The following is a 22,873-nucleotide window of genomic DNA, read 5'->3' as shown; positions in this document are numbered from 1 at the left end:
TTCCTCAAAAACACGTAGCTATTTTAGAGTAAGCTACAGCCAAGTGTAAGTGCAGTAAAATACACATTAAGTGTTTTTATCTGCCTCAAACTAAGGTCCATCACGGACCACGGTTATTTTATGTTATGATGGCTGATCCTTCTGCTATTGGTCATTTGAATGGGGGTTAGACACGTCTCTGTCATGACAATTCTTCCAAACTAAACTAATAGCTTCACAGACCCTGATATTCTGCTAATAACATGCATTACACCAAAACATGCATTTGTTTTATAGATGTTGGTGCACAAGTCCTACATAGGGTTTACAGTGCCTTGCGAAAGTATTCGGCCCCCTTGAACTTTGCGACCTTTTCCACATTTAAGGCTTCAAACATAAAGATATAAAACTGTATTTTTTTGTGAAGAATCAACAACAAGTGGGACACAATCATGAAGTGGAACGACATTTATTGGATATTTCAAACTTTTTTAACAAATCAAAAACTGAAAAATTGGGCGTGCAAAATTATTCAGCCCCCTTAAGTTAATACTTTGTAGCGCCACCTTTTGCTGAGATTACACCTGTAAGTCGCTTGGGGTATGTCTCTATCAGTTTTGCACATCGAGAGACTGAAATTTTTTCCCATTCCTCCTTGCAAAACAGCTCGAGCTCAGTGAGGTTGGATGGAGAGCATTTGTGAACAGCAGTTTTCAGTTCTTTCCACAGATTCTCGATTGGATTCAGGTCTGGACTTTGACTTGGCCATTCTAACACCTGGATATGTTTATTTTTGAACCATTCCATTGTAGATTTTGCTTTATGTTTTGGATCATTGTCTTGTTGGAAGACAAATATCCGTCCCAGTCTCAGGTCTTTTGCAGACTCCATCAGGTTCTTCCAGAATGGTCCTGTATTTGGCTCCATCCATCTTCCCATCAATTTTAACCATCTTCCCTGTCCCTGCTGAAGAAAAGCAGGCCCAAACCATGATGCTGCCACCACCATGTTTGACTCTGGGGATGGTGTGTTCAGCTGTGTTGCTTTTACGCCAAACATAACGTTTTGCATTGTTGCCAAAAAGTTCAATTTTGGTTTCATCTGACCAGAGCACCTTCTTCCACATGTTTGGTGTGTCTCCCAGGTGGCTTGTGGCAAACTTTAAACAACACTTTTTATGGATATCTTTAAGAAATGTCTTACTTCTTGCCACTCTTCCATAAAGGCCAGATTTGTGCAATATACGACTGATTGTTGTCCTATGGACAGAGTCTCCCACCTCAGCTGTAGATCTCTGCAGTTCATCCAGAGTGATCATGGGCCTCTTGGCTGCATCTCTGATCAGTCTTCTCCTTGTATGAGCTGAAAGTTTAGAGGGACGGCCAGGTCTTGGTAGATTTGCAGTGGTCTGATACTCCTTCCATGTCAATATTATCGCTTGCACAGTGCTCCTTGGGATGTTTAAAGCTTGGGAAATCTTTTTGTATCCAAATCCGGCTTTAAACTTCTTCACAACAGTATCTCGGACCTGCCTGGTGTGTTCCTTGTTCTTCATGATGCTCTCTGCGCTTTTAACGGACCTCTGAGACTATCACAGTGCAGGTGCATTTATACGGAGACTTGATTACACACAGGTGGATTGTATTTATCATCATTAGTCATTTAGGTCAACATTGGATCATTCAGAGATCCTCACTGAACTTCTGGAGAGAGTTTGCTGCACTGAAAGTAAAGGGGCTGAATAATTTTGCACGCCCAATCTTTCAGTTTTTGATTTGTTAAAAAAGTTTGAAATATCCAATAAATGTCGTTCCACTTCATGATTGTGTCCCACTTGTTGATTCTTCACAAAACAATACAGTTTTATATCTTTATGTTTGAAGCCTGAAATGTGGCAAAAGGTCGCAAAGTTCAAGGGGGCCGAATACTTTCGCAAGGCACTGTATGTTCAAAGCTACAACTAAAATATTATTTATTGTGAAATAAGGTAGATATGTGTAATTGGTTATTAGATTATTATTTTTTAAATAAATACAGTATGTATATATTATCCTGAAGTACATTTATTGTTTCACCTTTGGGTGTCATGAAAATCTTTTGACCTGAAGATAAGTAAACAATATTTATAAAAATGTTTCTCTCCACCTCAGTCAGGCATCGATTCTGAAATCGAACAAAATATTTATGTAATACAGATCGTAGTTCTATGGAACCATATTTATATTGAACAAAAATATCAATGCAACATGTAAAAGTGCTGGTTCCACGTTTCATGAGCTGAAATTAATTCTCTCAGATTTTGTGCACAAATGTGTTTAGATCCCTGCTAGTGAGCATTTCTCCTTTGCCAAGATAATCCATCCACCTGATAGGTGTGGCATATCAAGAAGCTGATTAAACAGCATGATCATTACACAGGTGAGCCTTGTGCTGGGGACAATAAAAGGACACTCTAAAATGTGCAGTTTTGTCACACAACACAATGCCACAGATGTCTCAAGTTTTGAGGGAGCATGTAATTGTCATGCTGACTACTGCAGGAAAGTCCACCAGAGCTGTTGCCAGAGAATTTAATGTTCATTTCTCTACCATAATCCACCTCCAACGTTGTTTGGCAGTACGTCCAACCGGCCTCAAAACTGCAGACCACGTGTAACCATGCTAGCTCAGGACCTCCACATCCTGCTTCTTCATTTTTGTGATCATCTGAGACCAGCATTCCAGACAGCTGATGAAACTGTGGGTTTGCAGAACCGAAGAAGTTCTACATAAACTGTCAGAAACCATCTCATGGAAGCTTATCTGCATGCTTATCGTCATCACCAGGCTCTTGACCTGACTGCAGTTCGGCATCGTAACCGATTTCAGTGGGAAAATGCTCACCTTCGGCACAATGGAGAAGTGTAATAATTTTTTTAAGTATCTGTGACCAATAGATCCATATCTGCATTCCCAGTCATGTGAAAGCCATAGATTAGGGCCTAATGAATTTATTTCAAATGACTGATTTCCTTATAGGAACTGTAACTCAGGAAAATCTTCATTAAGGATGAAGACGGGGCCAAGCGTACGTTTGATTACATTTCTAAGTACCTCTGTACATTATACATCATTACCACATCATGAACTCTTTTTAATCATGCTCATCATATTCTGAAAACTGTGAAAGTTAGCTCATCAAATATAAATTATTTGCATAAACGAAGATTAAAAACTAAATCCCTAGTATTTTTGTATTTATAGCATAATGATTACGAATACTATCATGTCGAGAGCTAGAATAAAAATAGGATTTGTAATTATGTTACTGCTATTAATAGTTGACAGAGCCCATTGTGGTTGTCAGAGGCCTCACCTTGGTCAATCCTCCACTCCTGTGCCCATTTTTCACCTTGGAAACAGAAGATGACCACTGAAAGTAGTGACAACATCGGGATCATCAAGGGCAACTGCTCCACTCCTGAGTTGAGCATACACATTCTCCCCAACCTAAATATAAGCATTAAGATATTAGTGATTTAGTTGATGAGACAGTGGATTGTGCAGTCAGATGTGTCACAGGCCAGCTCATAGCCTGTGGCAAAAATGAGGGGACCCGAACAACAGGTATAGGCCAATCAAAAAGGTTCTTTATTATAAACAAAACTATTAACTTTAAACAAAGAAAAAGGAATGAGGTGTGAAAGTATCATAATGTAGAGTGTATGTAAAGTGCAGGGATGCGTGAATCTGTGTGTGTGAATATGACTGAGTGAAAACTACGTAAAACTACAAAGGAACAAACAAAACCAGATCATACCTGGAGGAGCAGAGAGAGAGACAAGAGTGGTTAATGAAGCAGTATAAATACCCTGAGCCCAGGTGACTCCAATCACTAACGACCCTCCTCTGCCTGCAGGAGGAACCGCCCCTGCAATTCAGAGGAGGGTCCGTGAAAGATGGAACAGAGTAAACAGGCATTTCAACGTCATAGATTTACCAGGTGGTAACTTGTGTAATAGACAATGGCTGGAATGCGGTTTTAACCAATCAGCATCCAGGATTAGACCCACCCGTTGTATAACATGTACTTTTTACTTGAGATTAAGATGTACAGTGCATGCCCACTGTTACAACTTATCGCATGCATCATTTGACATATGCGAACCCAGACACATAAACACATATACTATACATACCAGTAGAGGAATCAAAAGCCCCACCGATGTTGGTGTAGACTCGTTTGAAGACCACAGTGGTGTGATTGTTATAAGGCCCTATGGTGCTCCCCAGTGCAGAAGAGAACACCACCGCTGACCTCTCTGTGGACACAGGGCAGGGACCCTTACCAAAAAGTACCAAAAGGGAATGATTATCAAAATGTTGCTTTGTGCATTACAGTACCAGACATTTCTTTCTTCAGCCCCGCTACCAAGCCCTCACTGACTTTCAGCCTGGCCTCCATGGCTATAATGACAGAAATAATGTTGAAGGATATTTATTAAATAAAACCAACCAAAGACAGTAGTTGAGTTGATCTCTTACTGTACCTTCATTAACTATGGTGAGTTTCTCCACCACACCCTTGGTGGCTCTCAACTTGGCATCTGTGTTACTCAGCTCCAAGCTTTGCTCCACTACCATGTCTCTGGCAGCCAGGAGTTCAGTCCAGATGTTGGGGGGGCAGCTGTTCTTTTCATCCGTTGTGTTTGCAGGAGCTGCAAGAGCAATGACCTCCTGCTTTGTGTTGCTCATGGTTCTAATGTTGTGTCTCAAAATGCATTTTCTTGTTGTGTGAGGTGCTCTTATGCCTCTGCTCCTCGCCTCACTTCTGATCAATGATTAACTTGCAACTAGGAATGGCGATGTAGACTAAGACCTCTACGGAACCCAGGTGTGTCTAGATTGGGCGAAATCAATCATCAACAATTCTATTCTGTGATAAGTTCAAAAGCTTTATGGTGGTTATCACATCCACAATAATCATATTTTCAAGAAATTGCTCGTATAGAGCGGTCAATGGCTGTGATAAACAAAGCTTGGGCCACCACAGTTGAAGTGTGTGATGGACTGTGACAAACTCCAAAAGATCTTAACAATGCTTTCAATTAAAACATTTATTCACCTACTTTGTAAGGGAGAGGGTGGGGTACATTTTCTTCTACAGTAATATACCATGATGAAATTGTTTTGTTAACTCCTACTTCTCCCTGGAAGATCATAACGTTGTGTACTCTGTAACTATGGCGTAAACTCTTGACAGTTTGCATATAGTTATATCGTTCTTGAAACTTAATTTTGTTTTGTGTGGATTGTCATGATTGCTGATATCTGTGATTGGACCCTCCAGTATGTGTGCATTGTCTATTATTGAAAATAAATACAAATGTTGATAGAAAAATATTTATGTTGCTTATTCATAAATAACCCACAATAAAAATTCCTTCTGTCATAAATACAGCTGAGCATGGAAGCATGGCTGTGTGAGACATAATGTATCTGTGGAGCTTTTCCCCTAGGAAGTCTGAGGAGAGCTCATGGCAACCCTCCAAATCCCTACAGACCCAACAACCTCCCAACACATTAGAGAGAACCAAGAGAAAAATAAACATATGTAATAAATAAGGGCATCAAATATGAACCCGTCCATCACAAAGAGACTATTATTAGTTCTCTGTTTTGGAAACCCTCACCAAGCATTCCTATAACCAGTGTGTGTAGGCCTATTTCTATTCAACTTTTTTTTATGAAAATGGCTTTCATTTTGCATCTGCCTATATAATGCTGCACTGTGGGACAGAGAAGATAGGGCACTCCTTTATAAGCCTGGCCGTAGATCCACATTCTTTGTGAACCACTGCAGCAGCCCTCCATTAACATGCGTGAGGCGGTGTATATTCAGGGTTTAAGGGATGAAATGGCTGCAATAGGCCCTGACACAAGCCCTGCTGTACTACCGTCCCCCCTCCCTCCCCCTCTCCGCTTCCCTGGCTTCAGCACATATAGGCACCTGCGCGCGTGCGCTAAATTCTCCCCATCCCCCCTCCCTTCTCCCTCCATCATCTGTGCCTCTGCTCACACAGCCTTGATAGAGCAGGACCGCTAGTATTTGCACTCAGACAGCGAGAAGGGGAAAGAGAGAGAGTGAGGGAGCGAAAGAAAGAGACAGACAGAGCAAGCGTAAGATACAAAGGGGGAGAAAGAGAGCAACAGCAGAGACACCGAGAGAGAGAGAGAGATGGAGGAAGACAGGGAGGCTGCAGACATCTTTGTTATCAACAATGGAGCATGAAGCTCTGGTAAGGCGATAGGCAGATATTGGGTAGGGGAGAGACATTGAGGAAAGAGGGTCTCGTGTGACCACAGGGGGGAGGAAGGAGGAGAAGGAGGAAGTGGAGGAGAAGGATGGGCCTCGAACACAGACCTGCAGTGGCACTGCCAATCCTGGATTAAACAGTATGGTAACGTTCCCAAATTAATCTGTCACTGCACTGGTTTTGTCTCATCATCCTCTAGTGTTTACTTCCATTCTCATTGACACCCATCACTCATTTCACCCATGTCGCAGTGCGTGTATACTCCTCATGTGAAGACCCTTTTTTTCACGCCATAGCCGTCTGTTATGATTATCTCCCTGCTTCTGCTCTTGTCTCCAGGAGCCTCACCCACCGTGGACCTAACCCTGTGTTTTCACACACACTGTTGGATCTGTGTGTGTGTTGTTTTTGTTGTATTTTTTCCCATCCATCCAGAGAGGAAGGAACATTGTGTATTTCTTCCCTTCATCCAGTCTGTAACATAATAAGCTTTCCATTTTCTCTCATTGAAATAAAAGGAATAGATGAATAGCCTGGTATTGTAGTGCCTGCAGTCATTCGTCCATTAAAATCACATGCCTCCATTTCAATGCAGCTACCTGATTGTAACCTACTTTCTAAAATTGTCGCCTGCTTGTCAGTGGATCTGTTGGGAAATAGTGCAGGGCACTGTGGCTCCTCTGAGACCTCGTTTACATGCTAATACAATCCTAATAAAGCCTCAGTGGCCTGACTAGATGAATTAGGGCAGAGATATGTGTGGTGTCTGCCCTGGTTCCTGTCTGCTGGGGTTGGTGACAGTAGTGTTGTGATGTCTGCCCGGGTGACATGGGGTAATAATTAAAACACAACAATTCCCACTCCCAGAAACAACTAGATGTTTTCTACCCTTTTTAAACAGTCCACAGATGGTTGTGTCTTTCAGTGAGATGTTAAGAATTCACACTGAGGGAGATTAGACCTCCATTGTTTGTTGAGCTGCCTGCCACGTTGCAGAAGTGGGAGGGTACTCCCCCATGTTTATGTCATGCAGCATCACACCACTAGATCATACATTACACAAGTTTAAAAGGGATAGAATGATACATTGATAGTGCAGATTTCTGAACTAATAATCACAGTATTCATCGTTGTCTTAGGCCTAACCATCATTATCACCATCATTATTATCACCATCACATTCATCGGGTATTCATGTGCCAAAATAGTTTTTCACAGTTTAGCAGTATGCACTGTGAAAACACTTGATGTAAAATCTGTTTTTTAAGGCGTAACACAGTAACTTTGTCTGAGTCTTATGCCAAGGATCTGGGGGAAAGTCTGTGAAAAGAGAACAGTCACTAGATCTGTCATTGTAATGGGTGTTCTGCTTTAAAGATCATGTTTACCTTGCGATGCTGACTTCACATCAATCATGGCAACCACTTTCTCCCTGTCCGCGCACTCTGTCACCTCTGCCTCCCCCATCCCCTGTCCCTGCTTAGCTGGATAAAAGCGAAGTGACAACATTGGGCCTGCCCCCCTCAGCCAGCCATGGCGGCTCTGACGGTAACATCAGCTTGGATGGGGCTGGGGTGGGTGTGGGGGCGGGGGCAGTGGCCGGGTTGGGGACTGTGGCTGGAGGGGCTGAAGGGGTCTCTGAGCCTCAGCGAACGCGGGTCGCTCTGGAGCACCTGCAGCAGAAGATCCTGAAGATAACTGAGCAGATTCGGATAGAACAGGAGGCAAGAGATGACAACGTAGCCGAGTACTTGAAGCTGGCCCACAACGCAGACAAGCAGCAAGCCTCGCGCATAAAACAGGTGTTTGAGAAGAAGAACCAGAAGTCTGCACAGACCATCGCCCACCTGCACAAAAAGCTAGAGCACTACCACAAGAAGCTGAAGGAGACAGAGCAGGTGAGTGTGTGTGTGTGTGTGTGTGTGTGTGTGTGTGTGTGTGTGTATGTGTGTGTGTGTGTGTGTGTGTGTGTGTGTGTGTGTGTGTGTGTGTGTGTGTGTGTGTGTGTGTGTGTGTGTGTGTGTGTGTGTGTGTGTGTGTGTGTGTTTGTTGGTTCCTGCCACACTGGTTCCATCTCATGACTGATGATGACTCCTCTCCATGGCTCAGTTGTTCCTAAGGGACATTTGGAATGTAATGTGTTTGTCTCACTTGAATGTTTTACCCTGACTGCTGCTTTCTGAGGTGATGCACAGGAGGTTGGTGGCACCTTAATTGGGGAGAAAGGCTTTTGGTAATGACTGGAGTGGAGTCAGTGGAATGCTATAAAATACATTAAACACATTGTTTCCAGGTGTTTGATGCCATTCCATTATTATGAGCTGTTCTCCCCTCAGCAGCCTCCACTGACGTTATGATACATGTTGTCACTTTATAAGTAGGGTTGGGCCATATCCACATTACCCTATGAATTAAATATAGAAATCATCCCTGGAGTATTTATGTATTTTGAAAGTTACATATCTTTAACACTTCAGTGCTGACAAGCAAAACATTTTTGGGACTATGTCAACAATGAACTAATGAAACAAATATCAAAAGATCATTTTTTGGTGGAATTTCCCTTTAACAAAGGATTGTTGAAAATACCTATTTCAATACCTGGCTTTGTAGAACATGACATGAGATGTCACTCACTTACTATCTAAAGATGTTTTGTTGTTGTAGAAAAGCAAATAAGAATGGTTAGCTTTATCTTTCAACTAATACACACATTCATTTATTTAAAAAGTACAAATATTGACATTTTAAAGAAACTGTTTCCACATTATTGGAAATAATGTCTCCTGTATTTCAAAATTCCTTGGTATAGGTGCTATCATAAACCTGCCCAACCCTATTCCTAGGTACATTATCTGAGGGTTCTGTTCTGACTATGCCCTCTTATTGATAAAGTATGTTTATATTCTCCTATCTCCCTGCTCTGTTGTGTCACCTCCACCATTCCACTTTAATTTCCATCCCTCTCTCACCACTTATCCACCCATGCATCTGCTACTCCTTTACACCCTGTCAATCTATCCAATTTTTTTTTGTTTCTCCCTCTCATCTTCCATCCCCTGTCCTCCCTCTACCCTCCTTATAGAATGGTCCAGCCCGTCAGCCTAAGGATGTTCTGCGGGAAATGCAACAGGGGCTGAAGGACATGGGGGCCAATGTACGAGCCGGGTTCCATGGCTTTGGCGGGGGTATGGTGGATGGGGTCAAAGGAGGGGTAGAAGGGGTCAAAGGAGCTGTGGTGTCTAAGCCACGGGAGTTCGCCAGCTTGATCCGCAACAAATTTGGCAGTGCAGACAACATCTCCCACCTCATAGAGGATGGGGTGGGAGGGCACTCGGAGGACGCACCCGCTCAACGAGCCCTGAGTGGCAGTGCCACCCTTGTCTCCAGCCCCAAGTACGGTAGCGACGACGAGTGCTCCAGTGCCACCTCTGGCTCAGTGGCAGGCAGTCACTCAGGCGGGGCTGGGGTAGGAGGTGGGATGTCGGGGCAAGGGCAGGCTGGCCTGGGGAGCCCCAGACTGGATGGGCACCACCACCACCACCACCACCACATTCACAGCTCCTGGGACGCCTTGCTGGAAGGCCTGCAGGAGATCAAGGCCAGCCAGGCCCACATGGAGGATGCCATCGAGGACATGAAGAGTCAGCTGCAGAGTGACTACTCCTACATGAACCAGTGCCTGCAGGAGGAGAGATACAGGTGCAGACCAACACCTAGGCCAATACACAGAGCATCGAATGAGAGTTGGTAGTATACATCAATCTCACACTAACTGCTGAAACAAGCTGCTTTGCTTTTAGCTTGTTTCAGTACAGCAGTGTAAATTATGTTCAGTGTTTTTACACTACATGATTTATGCTGAATGATATTCATGAGGATAATTAAAAAGGTCAAGGGAACTTTTACAGATTTTGTACATTTCAAGTTTTGTCAAGATCAGAAGTAGTTGTTTTAATGTATAAAACTGTTTCTTAAATTAAACGGAGTGACGCCTTGAAAATTGCATAAATATGTCAAATCTTTCTCTAATTAGTTGAATTGGTCTTTACTCCGCTGGTCTAAATTATACCGGCTCTGCCTTATACATTAAAAAAAATCTCTTTCTGTTTAGGTATGAGCGACTGGAAGAGCAGCTGAATGACTTGACAGAGCTGCACCAAAACGAAATGACTAATCTGAAACAAGAGCTGGCCAGCATGGAGGAGAAAGTGGCCTACCAGTCCTATGAGAGAGCCAGAGACATACAGGTAGAGAGATAGAGACCTGGATTTACAGTTTATGATGCTTTTCCTGTAGATAAACAAGTATGACTCCAGAAATGAGCCTTGTTCCCCTAATTCAGTTGTAACATTGCAGGAAGCGGTGGAGTCGTGCCTGACCCGCATCACTAAGTTGGAGCTCCAGCAGCAGCAGCAGCAGGTGGTGCAGTTGGAGGGTGTGGAGAACGCCAACGCCCGCGCCCTGCTGGGCAAACTCATCAACATCATCCTGGCACTCATGGCCGTAGTGCTGGTGTTCGTCTCCACCCTGGCCAACTTCATCACCCCACTCATGAAAACCAGAGCGCGGGTGGCAACCACCGTCATGCTGGCCCTGTTTCTGTTCATCCTTTGGAAGCACTGGGACTTCCTGGAGCTGTGGATAATGCCCAGCTGAGTTTCCTACAGCCAATCACCCACGCCCTTGTGTCTGAGTGACCAGGATGTGGACAGAGGGACCAGAGTGATTCACTGAGCTGCCCTAGACACTCTAACAGTCTGAAACTCAGAGAGCTTGAATACAAAACTCATATTTCTGAAAGAGAACCAGTGCACTTTTTTGATAGGATTTATGCTCAGAGAGTCGTACTTAAGAGGGTTGAAAGGTCAAAAAATGTCTTTACAAAGCAACTGGTGAAGACTTCCTTCGGAGGGGGGGGGGGGGGGGGGGGGGGGGGGGGGCATTTCTGGTTGACTGATGGTCGAGAGAGAGACATTTAAGGAAGAGTGTTGGGTGTTTTATGGTGATTACCATGACAAGGAACCTGAGGAACTATCTGCCTGGTCGCTTGGCAACTCAAGCATTTGCTCTTTCTCATGACCAATCTAGTGGTGTCAACTCGCCATTGTACTGTAGTCACTATGACCTAATTACAATTCGAGAATTCATGTTGAAATTCTTTGACACATTTTTCTAATGTTAGTATAGGTCTACACTTAAAAATGAAAATGGATAAAAGAACAAATTATACTTTGTCTTTGCTAAACCATGTTTGCTGTTACCCTTTTGTTGAGCCAATTGTATATTTGGAGGACAAGGCCAAGCAAAAGGATTGTTTTTTTGCTCAATGTTAGGGTATGTACTACTCATGCATGTCCTCACGTGCATTTATACCTGTGTGATGCACTTGGCATGAGTAGCATTCCAACACCAACAGAAATACTCTTTGGACTTAATAACATTCTGTTGTCTGTAGACAGTTTCTACCTAAATGTTTTTTTACTTTCATCTCCATATTATTTTTAAAACAGTCAACTCAATCTCTTCTGGTGTTTAAAACTACACCTTTTTTGGTGTATCAGTCATTTTAGTGTCTTATGTGTGATGTAAAGAAGAATTTGAGGGCCAGAAAGTAATCTGGTGAGATGGATAATCAAAACTACTAAATTATCTATAATCTATTCTGAGCATCAATGCTATTTTATAACCACTGTTGTTGTAGAGCAGCTAATAATATATGTAGTGTCAGATTCATAGGCATGTTAGACCATTGCTTCCATATTTCTATCCAGTTTGCGAAATCCATCACAACTCTGTTGCATTCTTAATAAATACATTTTAAACTATATGCTAATGTTGCATGATATTGGAAAGTAGGATCATTTTGCATGCAACTATGTATATCTAACAGTACTGAGAGTGGAGTAGAATATAATATGGTAAGTAATCTGTGATAGTTGGGTCTTCATTATGAAACAATTACTACAAATGTCAAATAGAGTTCCACAACCTATAAAATCCCAATGTAACCCCCCTTCAACATTTTATTCTAGCCTGGTTCAAGCTAAAGGTTGTTTTTATATCAAGTTATGACATATCTTGTGTCCATCATTTCAGTCAGGGGGGGCTAAAAAATGTGTTATATATGTCTAAAAATGTATTCAGTTCCAGCCCAACTGAATATTCACCCACTAATCCTGTGGATTACAGCATTATTTACACTTAACTGCCCCCCCTCTCACTTTTATTCACTGGCTCAGTAAAACTGCTAATCCTCATATGTGATTGGGTGAGAGGTTACCAACTCTGCACAACTGCATTTCAAATGCTTGAAGGAATACACGTTTAGGTTGGTTCTGTTGCCAAAATGTAATAGTTTACTGTTCTTACCAACACTACTAAATAAACTATGGAACTCTCAAAGGCTAAGACTGAGCCCTAAAAAAATGAAGAGTTGTCAAGGTTGTCAGATGTAGTAAAGAGGGCTATAGGTTTTTAGTGAGGATTTCTTTGGAAAGGCTTCAACCATCAGACAGACCCTGAAGTATGCTAAAATACACTGTGTACAAAACATTAGTATTGTACACCCCCCTTTGCCCTCAGAACAACCTCAATTCATCAGGGCATAGACTCTACAAGGTGTCAAAAGCATCCCACAGGGATGGCCCACATTTACTCCAATGCTTCCCACAGTTGTGTAAAGTTGGCTGGATGTTCTTTAGGTAGTGGGTCTGGGAAACTGTTGAGTGTGAAAAAACCCAGCAGTGTTGCAGTTCTTGACACACTCAAACCGGTGCGCCTAGTATCAACTACCACACCACATTCAAAGGCATTTATATATTTTGTCTTGCCCATTCACCCTCAATGGCACACATTTACAATCCTTCTCTCAATTGTCTCAAGGCATAAAAATCCTTCTTTAACCGGTTTCCTCCCCTTCATCTACACTGATTGACGTGGATTTAACAGGTGACATCAATAAGGGATCATAGCTTTCACATGGATTCAATTGGTCAGTCTGTCATGGAAAGAGCAGATGTTCCTAATGTTTTGTACACACAATGTATGTCTTGTAAAATAGTCACAATCACATAGTAAGTTTCAGCAGCACAAAGGCACCTCCTAGTGGAAAATATGTATATTTTTTATTTTGTGGACAGTAAAAGGGAAGTCTTCACTGCGCCAAAATCAAGAACTTGACTGAACCTGAAAAATGAGTGTTGACAGTGGCACCGTTCTCTCGAGAAACACAAACTAATATTGTGAGAAACACAGACATAGTTTAAATCCCATGTGTCAATCGAATTAACTCAATGAAAAAGATCCCCATCATAATCGGTCAGTATAAACTAGAGATGTGTTTTTTTGCATTGGCTGCGTCTCAATTCACCGCCTCCTCCTATGTCAGCCTTCCGCATCTGTGGTGGAAGATGGCTGAGCTACAACAGTGTTTGTCAGACCATGAGACATCCCAAAAAATCTGTCTTCTCACGAAAGTGTCCAAAACTAATAAGGAAAGATGAGACTCATGAACATGATAGACTCGTCTGACGTCGGTACTGCTGATGTGCCAAATTCTGTCTGTAGTGTCCGAACTGTTTGGGCTACAAACTAATGACCCCACTATGGAAAAGGGCAACTCTCACAAACACTATGGTGTTCTCCGTTTAACTCTACGATCCCCACAAAGTCTTGGACTCATCTGAAGATAAACCATACAAATGGGAATGTAAGTATGGAGTTAGTTCTGTGCCAACAAAAATAAAGGCTTAAATATTTCCTGAGCTTTCTCTAGGAGAGAAATCTCTAGGAGATGTAAGAAAGCTCAGGAAATATTTGTTTTTTTTGGGACATATTTAAGTCTTTATTTTTGTTGGCACAGAACTAGGACAGACAATTTAAAACCTTATTCCTTATGATTGTCTTTTTTGCCATTTATGAATGTGTTATTCAATGCATTTCTCTGGGCTATTACTGTAGTAAAGGCCAAATTCAATATTTTATCAAATAATGATACCTAAAAGGGTCCTTAAAATTCTAAATCAAATAGCTAAATGATCCATGGTATCTTATATACCCCCCCCCCCCCCCAGCTTAGAAATTAAGACAGTCCACCAATGTAAGAGGTTGAAGCAGGTAGTACATGGACAAAATACATGCAAATAACACACTAAAAATGTATGTCATTTCTTTTTTTTTTTTAATCAGTATTGTCCGGCAAAACCCCATTTGATTATTACATTGATAACAGGTGCTTTTACAATACAGGACTGAACCCAAGAGATCATGACAGGCCAATGGAAAGGCCATACCTGACCTCAAAGTAAGACATTCATCGTCATTAGATTGTAAAAGTTGAAACAGTTCACAAATTAATTTTTTATTTGATTCATATCAAGACCAGCAGTCCCATATTTCTTCATTACCTGGCAAACTATTAAAGTAACTGCGCAGCATTTCTATGAAATATGACCTATACTTACAATATGAGTAAAATAAATGTCCTTCTAAAAAAATCGAATTAAGTGTTAAAAAGCAGCTTTTCTGTTGGAAAGGTGTGGACGGAACCCAACAACAGAATGGTGTGGGCGTATACCAGTCATTAAGTGGACCGCTGATTGGCCAGCTCATCCACCTCAGGGAGATTACATGTTCTATGAGGACATTTTTTAAACGGTCTGTTTGAGATACAAACTAAGACAGTACAGTATGAAGATATGCAAAAAAAACTGCTTTCCCAATAGAAATCCCCGATTACACTTGTAGGCGATGTCGGCTCGCATAGCTCATGCGTAGAAACATGTAATCGGGTCTAACGGTCATCTCGCGCTGAACTGCGTATTTGCAGTCCGTCAAATCAAAGGCACTCCTTCGATATAAAGTCTTTTGATAAAAATGAAAACATCAGTTTGTCACTTTCAGAAGGTAGGAGTAATAACATGTTCAACTACTTAAGACATTTGTATAGAATCTAGGTTGTGCAAACATGGAATAATTTTTCACTTCTCTCATTTGGCTTCTCAAAACCACGACCTGGTCTGGTCTGTTTCGCAAGCGTTCCCGGACGTCTCGTGATGTTGAGCCTCTGAGTTTAGAAACTCTTAATACAAGTATAGAATGGGTCAACATTATTTGGATAGGAGTTAACAGAATATTACACAAAAATAAAAAGAAACATGCAACAATTTCAAAGATTTTACTGAGTACAGTTCATAAAGGAAATCAGTCAATTGAAAAATAAATTAGTCCCTAATCTATATATTTCACCACTGGGAATACAGATATGCTGCCGTTGGTCACAGATACTTATAAAAAAAATTAAAAAAGGACTGCACTTCTCCATTGTGCCAGTGGCCATCGAAGGTGAGCATTTGCCCACTGAAGTCAGTAACGATGCCGAACTGCAGTCAGGTCAAGACCCTGGTGAGGACGATGAGCCAGCAGATAAGCTTCCCTGAGACGGTTTCTGAACGTTTGTGCAAAAATTCTTCGGTTTCATCAGCTGTGCGGTTGGCTAGTCCCAGACGATCCCACAGGTGAAGAAGCTGGATGTTGAGGTCCTTGGCTGGCATGGTTACACTTGGTCTGCAGTTGTGAGGCCTGTTGGACGTACTGCCAAATCCTCTAAAATAACAGAGGCAGTTTACAGTAGAGAAATGAACATTCAAGTCTCTGGCAACAGCTCTGGTGGACATTCCTGCAATCAGCATGCCAATTGCACACTCCCTCAAAACTTGAGACATCTGTAGCATTGTGTTGTGTGACAAAACTGCACATTTTAGAACGGTCTTTCATTGACCCCAGCACAAGGTGCACCTGTGTAATAACCATGCTGTTTAATCAGCTTCTTGATATGCCACACATCAGGTGAATGAATTATCTTGGCACAGTTGAAATGCTCACTAGCAGGGATGTAAACAAATTTGGGAACCACATTTGAGAGAAATATGTATTTTGCACTTATGGAAAATTTCTGGGATCTTTTATTTCAGATCATGAAAGATTGAACCAACACTTTACATGTCGCGTTTCTATTTTTGTTCAGTATAACTTAAAGTAACTGCCCAGTGAAAATTTAACTTAAAAAGACCCCAAATAGAAACAGCAGAGTAGAAGAAAAAAATACATTGTATTACAAAGCTGAAGAATTCCTGATTTTATCTTGATTTCATGTCATGATGTCACACGTATATTGCTTGCATGTGATCCACTCGTGAAATGGGTACCCCTCCTATCACAACAACACACTCTTCAATTTCTCAGTCCTTTGTTCACTCTTCCATCTATTTCTATCCATGAATAGAGAGAGATACAATACATCGAACTCCAACCAGAGCCCAAACTAGCCTCTACAATTAAGGTAGGAGAAGAGAGCTGCCACAGGATACAGAAGTCATTAAAAGATCAGAAGCCAATTGATCATTGGATCAATAAGCTAAGCCCCTCCTCCATAAAGGTGCAGCATGACGCCAGTTGGCTCAATAGTTTCCATCCATCTTCAAAGTGGATGCCTGCCACACAACCCAATACCGCCATTCAACGTAGGGAAACCGAGTACACACAGGAATATCTACACACCATCTATCCCTGTTCATTCCGTTGGCCCAGACCAAGGCCTTTAAGCCTGAGATATCCACAGCAGAATGTGTATTAACAAGAGGTCATAGTGAGATACAGATGACAACTGGGTTAGAGACAAATGCTTTTGGCTGACATCTCATTGTGGTTGAGAATACAGAACAGAGGTAGGCTAGGCAACATTGGTTCTGGAGTGTCTGATAGTATCTGCAGGCTCGTAATCCACCCAGGCTCTGAAACACCTGACGCAAGCAATCATCTCCGCTGCTGAGCCACAATGAAAAACTCCATTAGTTGAGCCACAGGAGGATTCCGATTCCACTCCAAATGGCTGCTGTTCATCAACCCAGGGGGGAGATAAACATTGGAGGACGAGGTAAGTTACCTCCTATACAATGTAAAGCACTTTGACATCAGGTGAAAAATATAACTAACCATATATGCAATTCATCATTATCATCAAAAGCTGGTCTTGAGGCTGGATAGAGCAAAAAACATTGCTGACACTGCCACATTCCAAGATCAACATCGCCTTCCCCTGTGTTACAACGTTCAGTAGCTCTCACATGGCTGTTAACCTACCAGACTCAACTAATGTGGGCTGAGTTGTTTCAAGCCTGGACACACAACTAGGCTACATCCTGGTTTACAGCTAGTAGATGGGAGTGTAACATGACCAAGCAGACCTCTAGGAAACAAACTCAGATGTGGGTTTCGGTCCCACAGGCCAGGCCTTGGCAGATGGGCCTGGTTGTTGACTCCAGGCAGACAGTACACCCTGGTGTAGGGTGTAAATGTGGGAGGGAGATGGGTCTAGGCAGACCTCTGGGTATAGAACAGAATGTAGGCCTGAGTGTTGCACACCTCCTCCACGCTGCACACGTTCATCTCGGAGTCATTACAGTGGACCCAGAAACCTGGAAACACACACAGGGCTGGTTACAGTTTGGCAAACTGTGCCACCTACAGTCAACAGAAACTAATGTAATCTCACAGTATCAGGTTATATTCAGAGCCAATTGTTTATGAGAACCAACTGTACTATACAAAACCCAATGTTTTCAAAATCTGAAATGTCCACATGACAAAAATCAACCTAAAATGTACCAGTTAGGCTATTCTATGCCAGAGTTGTTAGCTTTGATGCCAGTTTCTGGTATCTTGGTCCCACTCACCTCCCTCTGTGTTGTAGCAGTATGCGGTGTAATGCCCTGAGCCAAAGCCTTTTCCATGGTGCATGACTACAGCAGACAGGTCGTAGGTGTAGCCCTCTCTGTTGACCGACTGGCCAGAGTCTGTGCAGCAGTAGGGCTCTATGTTCAAAACCTGGTCAAAAGCCACATGGACGCCGATCTTCTCCCGGTGGTTCCGGCCTGACCATCTGTCACAACATGGATTGGTTATCTTACGGTTGTCACTGTTACAAGACATCCCTTTGCAGAACAAAATCTATCATACCAACTAAACCACAAGATTACATTGTACTTTAACATGCAACATACATTTAAGAAACTAACAGAAAGTGTGGGTGTAAATCTTGACTGTGTAAGCAGACAAAGTCTTCAAATTCAGTAGACCAACTGGGTGTGTGAAAAGAAAGGCTTCCTGCAGATGTAATAAATGCTCTGAATGACCAAAACGGACTAAAGTTCAGGGGCTAACCTGAAGCGTTTGAGGTGCAGCCGTAGAACCTGAGGTAGGCGGTAGATAAGCAGCTGCTTACATGCCTCTGACAGAACCAGGGGCTTGTGGGACGTCTTTCGTCTTTTCCCTGACAATTATAAAACATACATATCACAGACGTGTGACGGAGGTATAGGGTGGGATCACCCAGAAAATGCAGAACTATATTGTGATTACCCGAAAACACAAACTAAGTTTCACTTTAATTATCCACCAATTGACTAGTTTGTCAAATAAAATCTGGCCCAAAATGAAAGAAACACACAATAGGCCTAATTCCTTAACCATGATTAGTCTACACCTGTTGTTTATGAGAGCGTGTGACAAAAACAATTATTCGATTTCATGACTCTGGTCAAATAGCCAAATAAGAACTATAGAAAAACACAGTACAGGAAGATTTGTCTATTCCACAAACAGACAGATTTGTTTCTGTCCCAGTACTAACTGTTGCAGTGGTTGCAGGCATAGATGCTGCCCTCCAGGGCCTCTGTCTCAGTGAACTTGGCCAGCATCTCAGTGAGGGAGCAGCTGCGCTGGTAGGCCAGAGACGCAGCCGAGCCCTTCTCCGTGCTGTGGTAGCGCTCTGGGAACTCCAGGGACAGGTCCCAGAACGGCTCCACCGTGTTCGACTTGTGCTTACAGGACAGACACGTCACCTGGACAGATGCAGGGATAACCAAGCAAACATTTTACCAAGGGCTTATTAGTTCAAATCTGACAGAGCCGACATGCCTTAGTCCTGGTGCTGGAGAGCAACTATTGTCCTGCTTGACTTGAGACGTATATAAAAAAAAGGCTGTGTAACAAGCAATAGGTATCTCTTTAAAAAAGAATGCTCACCTGGAGTGAAATCCAGCAAACAACTAGTATAAGAGTGGAGAAAACCTGGTCTAAAGTGGGAATGCTATAGAGTAGAAAGAGCTTAAACATCCTTGTGATTTACCTTTAGCCATGATAGGGTGCCGAAGGTCAAACCTAAATTAATGTGTTATGTACAATTGCCATGTCAATGAGTAGAGACCTTTACCTGGCTGAGTAGCTGCCCGTGAAAGATGGTGTTGAGGACCTTGAGCACTTGCTTGGAGAGCTTCCTCTGGGTGATGGGGATGACGATCCTGCGCTTGCTGCCCTCTGATTCCAGCTCCTGCTGCACCTTGTCCAGCAACTCACACAGAAACTCCTGTGCGTCCTGCTGGTCATAGCCACGGAACGCTGGGATCAGGTTCCACACAGAGTGCAGCATGGCAAAGGGCGACACCAGCGACCAGCGGCCTGACCACATGACCCTGAACAGAGTGTGCAGCTCATGGCACAGTGACATCTGCTGGCGGGTGGAGGAGCGCGGCTCTTTGGGCTGTACCAGTTCTGCTGCATTTAGGCAGGGGGGCGAGCTCTGCTTGCTGCCCGTGGGCAGACCCCCTATGCCTGTCTTTTCCATGCCACGTCCCAGAGGGCAGCCTGGTGTGGCTACACTACCACCACCAACCACAGCCCCTGCCACACCCTGGTTGGTCTTGGCCAGCAGATCCTCAGTCTCACACATGTCCAATGTGAGGAAGCACTCCCTGAATTTCTGCAGGTGGCTCAGCACCTGTAAGATAGAGTTCATGTAGCACGTGTTCCCAAGGTTGCGTAGCCCTGTGACCCCCGGGGCCAGTCTCCGATGGGTTGCCTTATGGGAGTAGTACCTCCGCACTCTGAGTTTACGAGTCCTGCCATTGCTAGAGGGTTTCAGGGATAGAAGGGAGGGCTTCTTGGGTGGAGGCAGACGCTCCGGAGGGTCGCGGAACTTCAGGGGGATAAGTGTGATGGTTGAGCGAGGAGCCTGGGTGAGCAGCCTGGCACTCTTCCTCGGCTGCAAATTGTCAAACTCTCCCATGAGTCTCCTCTTCACCTCGTTTTTCTGGCGCCGGACCTCCTCCTTCTCCTGCTCAAGTTTCTCCTCCCGCTGGTTCTGTTCCTCCTGCTGCCGGCTCCTCCAGTGGCGCAGCATCTTCCCCAGCAGCACCTTCCTGCGGTGCCACAGGGCTGTTTGCATGGCTGGTTGAGGCCCGCCCTCGCCCACCCAGGGAGTGCAGTCCCCCCCTGCAGAGGAGCGCAGGGAGCGCCTGCCAGAGCTGCGCACAGTGGACAGTGCCCCACGCAGGAGCTTGAGGTCTCCCTCAGCGTTGTCATTGAGCACATAGTCCCCACAGGCAAAGCAGAAGATGTCCAGCTCCCGCACTTCCATGGCCAGGGGGTGACGTGACTCCTGGAAGTGTTTGAGGGAGTGCTCTTCCATGAAGCGGCCACAGGCCACGTGGGAGCACTTGAGGCAAGCCCACACAGACTCGGTGGTGCAGCAGTCCACGCAGCGCCATTTCTGTGGATTGAGGATGGAGTGGTCGTGACCCAGGCGAAGGCGTCCCACATGTTTACAGCGGTCCATCTCTCCAGATGCACATGTGCCTGCCCACAGCGTCAGGACACAAGCCCCTGTGCCAAGCAGCAATTCATCCTACAGGAGGGAAACAGATACACTTCAGTACATCACATCACATAATTCAACCACTTCATTTTAGATATGCCAAATGCAAAAATGTGTTCTCTATATGAAATTAAAATGGTGTAGCATGCAGAAAGGATTTTAAGGCCCAAGAACATGAACTTGTTCACCATGTAGGCTTGTTTTACTTACTGTAAAAACACTGTGTGCTGATGTAAGTCAGTGTTCCTTCGACATATGAAAAGGGCCCTTCCCAGATGCATTCAGTCAGCTTCACTCATGTCTGATTCCGAATCCTGAATAAACAGAGTATACAAAGCAGGAAAAGAAATGGTGCTTATATAGCTAGCTCTTTACATTTACAGGTAAAGAGGCACATTTTGTAGCAAAACAAATGTTTCTAACCAATTAAAGCATATAAACTTGCTAGCTGTGGCATTTTACAGTCAGTGTTAAATTCTGCTGTTCAGTTTCATAGGAGAATGTAACACTGCTTATAAACAAAGAATTATGTTACGCAATTGAGTTTAGCCGGTAACACGTTGACTAGTTAGCAAGTCTGACAAATAACTAATCGATTTATCCATGATTACAAAAAAAGGGATCCAACTGTATTTAACAATTTTTCTAAAGTTTGCTTCACTGGCCAACATGCGTTGGGTTGGCGACCAATCAATGGACTCGATATCAAACTGTGCTATATGCTAGCTAGCGCCTGGTACATGGCTTGCCAAATGGCACCAGTTTTGCCATAACGTGGCCACTCGGCTTGTAACACAATGAAAATGTAGCCACCGTTAGTTACTCAATCCACCCGAAGCGGGTTAGAGTGTGTTCTTGTTCATTTAATGAAGTAGCAAGCTCGAACTCATTGTTGCCTGTTTGGTTATAAAGCCAGCTTGCTCGCCAATACTATTGGCAATACAGATAGCTAGTTAGCTACTTGTTGGTAACGTTAGCTAGCCAAGTTACCCATTATGCACTGTATTTCTTGATAATCATTCGGCTAATGATACAATAGGCACATTATTTGATGACAAAGAAAATGTCATTCGCCTCATAATTGTGTCCCTATACTGGAGTGTACTTTCTTCAATTTAAGACAAAAACACAATCAATAGCTTGGTGGCTAGCTAGCATTACTAGCTCGGCTTGCTATCAGAACAAAGACTGGTCTGAAACCCACTTTCTTGCGAAAATTCGGGTTGATGTGATTGACAACGACGGAAAAAAGAAAAGAAAAAAATCACTGACGTTTTGCCTGTTAAATAGCTAGCATCCACCGAGCCGCAATGTAAACAAAGATAACTGTGTCTGATATCAACTTTTGAGTACATCTTCAAACAAAACACCGGGAGGTCAACCTAGAATAAAGTCACACATTCTGAGAAAACATACAATATAGCTAGCTAACGTTATGAACCCCTACAATTCTGAGGTTGACAATGTCAGTAGCTAGCTACTTGATCTAAAAAAAAAAGAAGAACGGTTTGATGTATTAGTAAAAAAAAATGCTTCTATTTACCGCCATCGTCTATACGCGAAAGCTGTCACAAACCTCGAGACAACCGAACCATATCAGTCCTGGAATCAACTCATTCTGATTGGATTGAGCTGATCACTCTTCCGTTGAGCTTGAGCTTTCATTGGTACAAGAGGTGGCATTCATTAAATTGGTCGTGAAAAGATGTGAGCAGTAAACCCACCGCAGTCCACATTATTTGAGCTCAGTTGGTAAACCCAATGCCGTTTTTACAAGGCATATATATGGCTTTTCACCTGGAGACTGATTAATTATTATTAGCACAATCATTGATTTATTTCAATTCATTAGTATGGCATGCTTTTCCCATTCATAACAGCTTAA

General features: G+C 43.2%; 2 protein-coding genes across 4 annotated transcripts; one reads left to right on the top strand and one right to left on the bottom strand.

The window, feature by feature from the left end:
* Positions 1-6,071: 6,071 nt before the first annotated feature.
* On the top strand, positions 6,072-11,159 carry LOC139414337 (transmembrane and coiled-coil domains protein 2-like). The gene is made up of 5 exons (XM_071162254.1): positions 6,072-6,419; positions 7,760-8,173; positions 9,361-9,977; positions 10,390-10,525; positions 10,635-11,159. Exons 1-5 carry the CDS (start codon positions 6,417-6,419, stop codon positions 10,932-10,934), a joined length of 1,470 nt encoding a protein of 489 aa, XP_071018355.1. The 5' UTR covers positions 6,072-6,416; the 3' UTR covers positions 10,935-11,159.
* A 3,281-nt stretch (positions 11,160-14,440) lies between these two features.
* On the bottom strand, positions 14,441-22,737 carry LOC139413499 (ubiquitin carboxyl-terminal hydrolase 49-like). Of its 3 annotated transcripts, none has more exons than XM_071160969.1 (7): positions 22,565-22,737; positions 21,199-21,302; positions 19,549-21,018; positions 18,967-19,177; positions 18,498-18,606; positions 18,011-18,216; positions 14,441-17,752 (listed from the first exon to the last, which is right to left on the bottom strand). In XM_071160969.1, exons 3-7 carry the CDS (start codon positions 20,947-20,949, stop codon positions 17,649-17,651), a joined length of 2,031 nt encoding a protein of 676 aa, XP_071017070.1. In that variant the 5' UTR covers positions 20,950-21,018; positions 21,199-21,302; positions 22,565-22,737; the 3' UTR covers positions 14,441-17,648. The 3 variants fall into 3 exon arrangements, with proteins under 3 accessions (XP_071017070.1, XP_071017068.1, XP_071017069.1); XM_071160967.1 differs by having other exon boundaries at positions 22,532-22,603; XM_071160968.1 differs by lacking the exon at positions 22,565-22,737 and having other exon boundaries at positions 21,199-21,474.
* Between the last annotated feature and the right edge of the window lie 136 nt (positions 22,738-22,873).

This window comes from Oncorhynchus clarkii, chromosome 7, assembly GCF_045791955.1.
Source record: "Oncorhynchus clarkii lewisi isolate Uvic-CL-2024 chromosome 7, UVic_Ocla_1.0, whole genome shotgun sequence".
Classification (NCBI taxonomy): Eukaryota; Metazoa; Chordata; class Actinopteri; order Salmoniformes; family Salmonidae; genus Oncorhynchus; species Oncorhynchus clarkii.
This window is presented reverse-complemented; position numbering and strand designations above follow the sequence as displayed.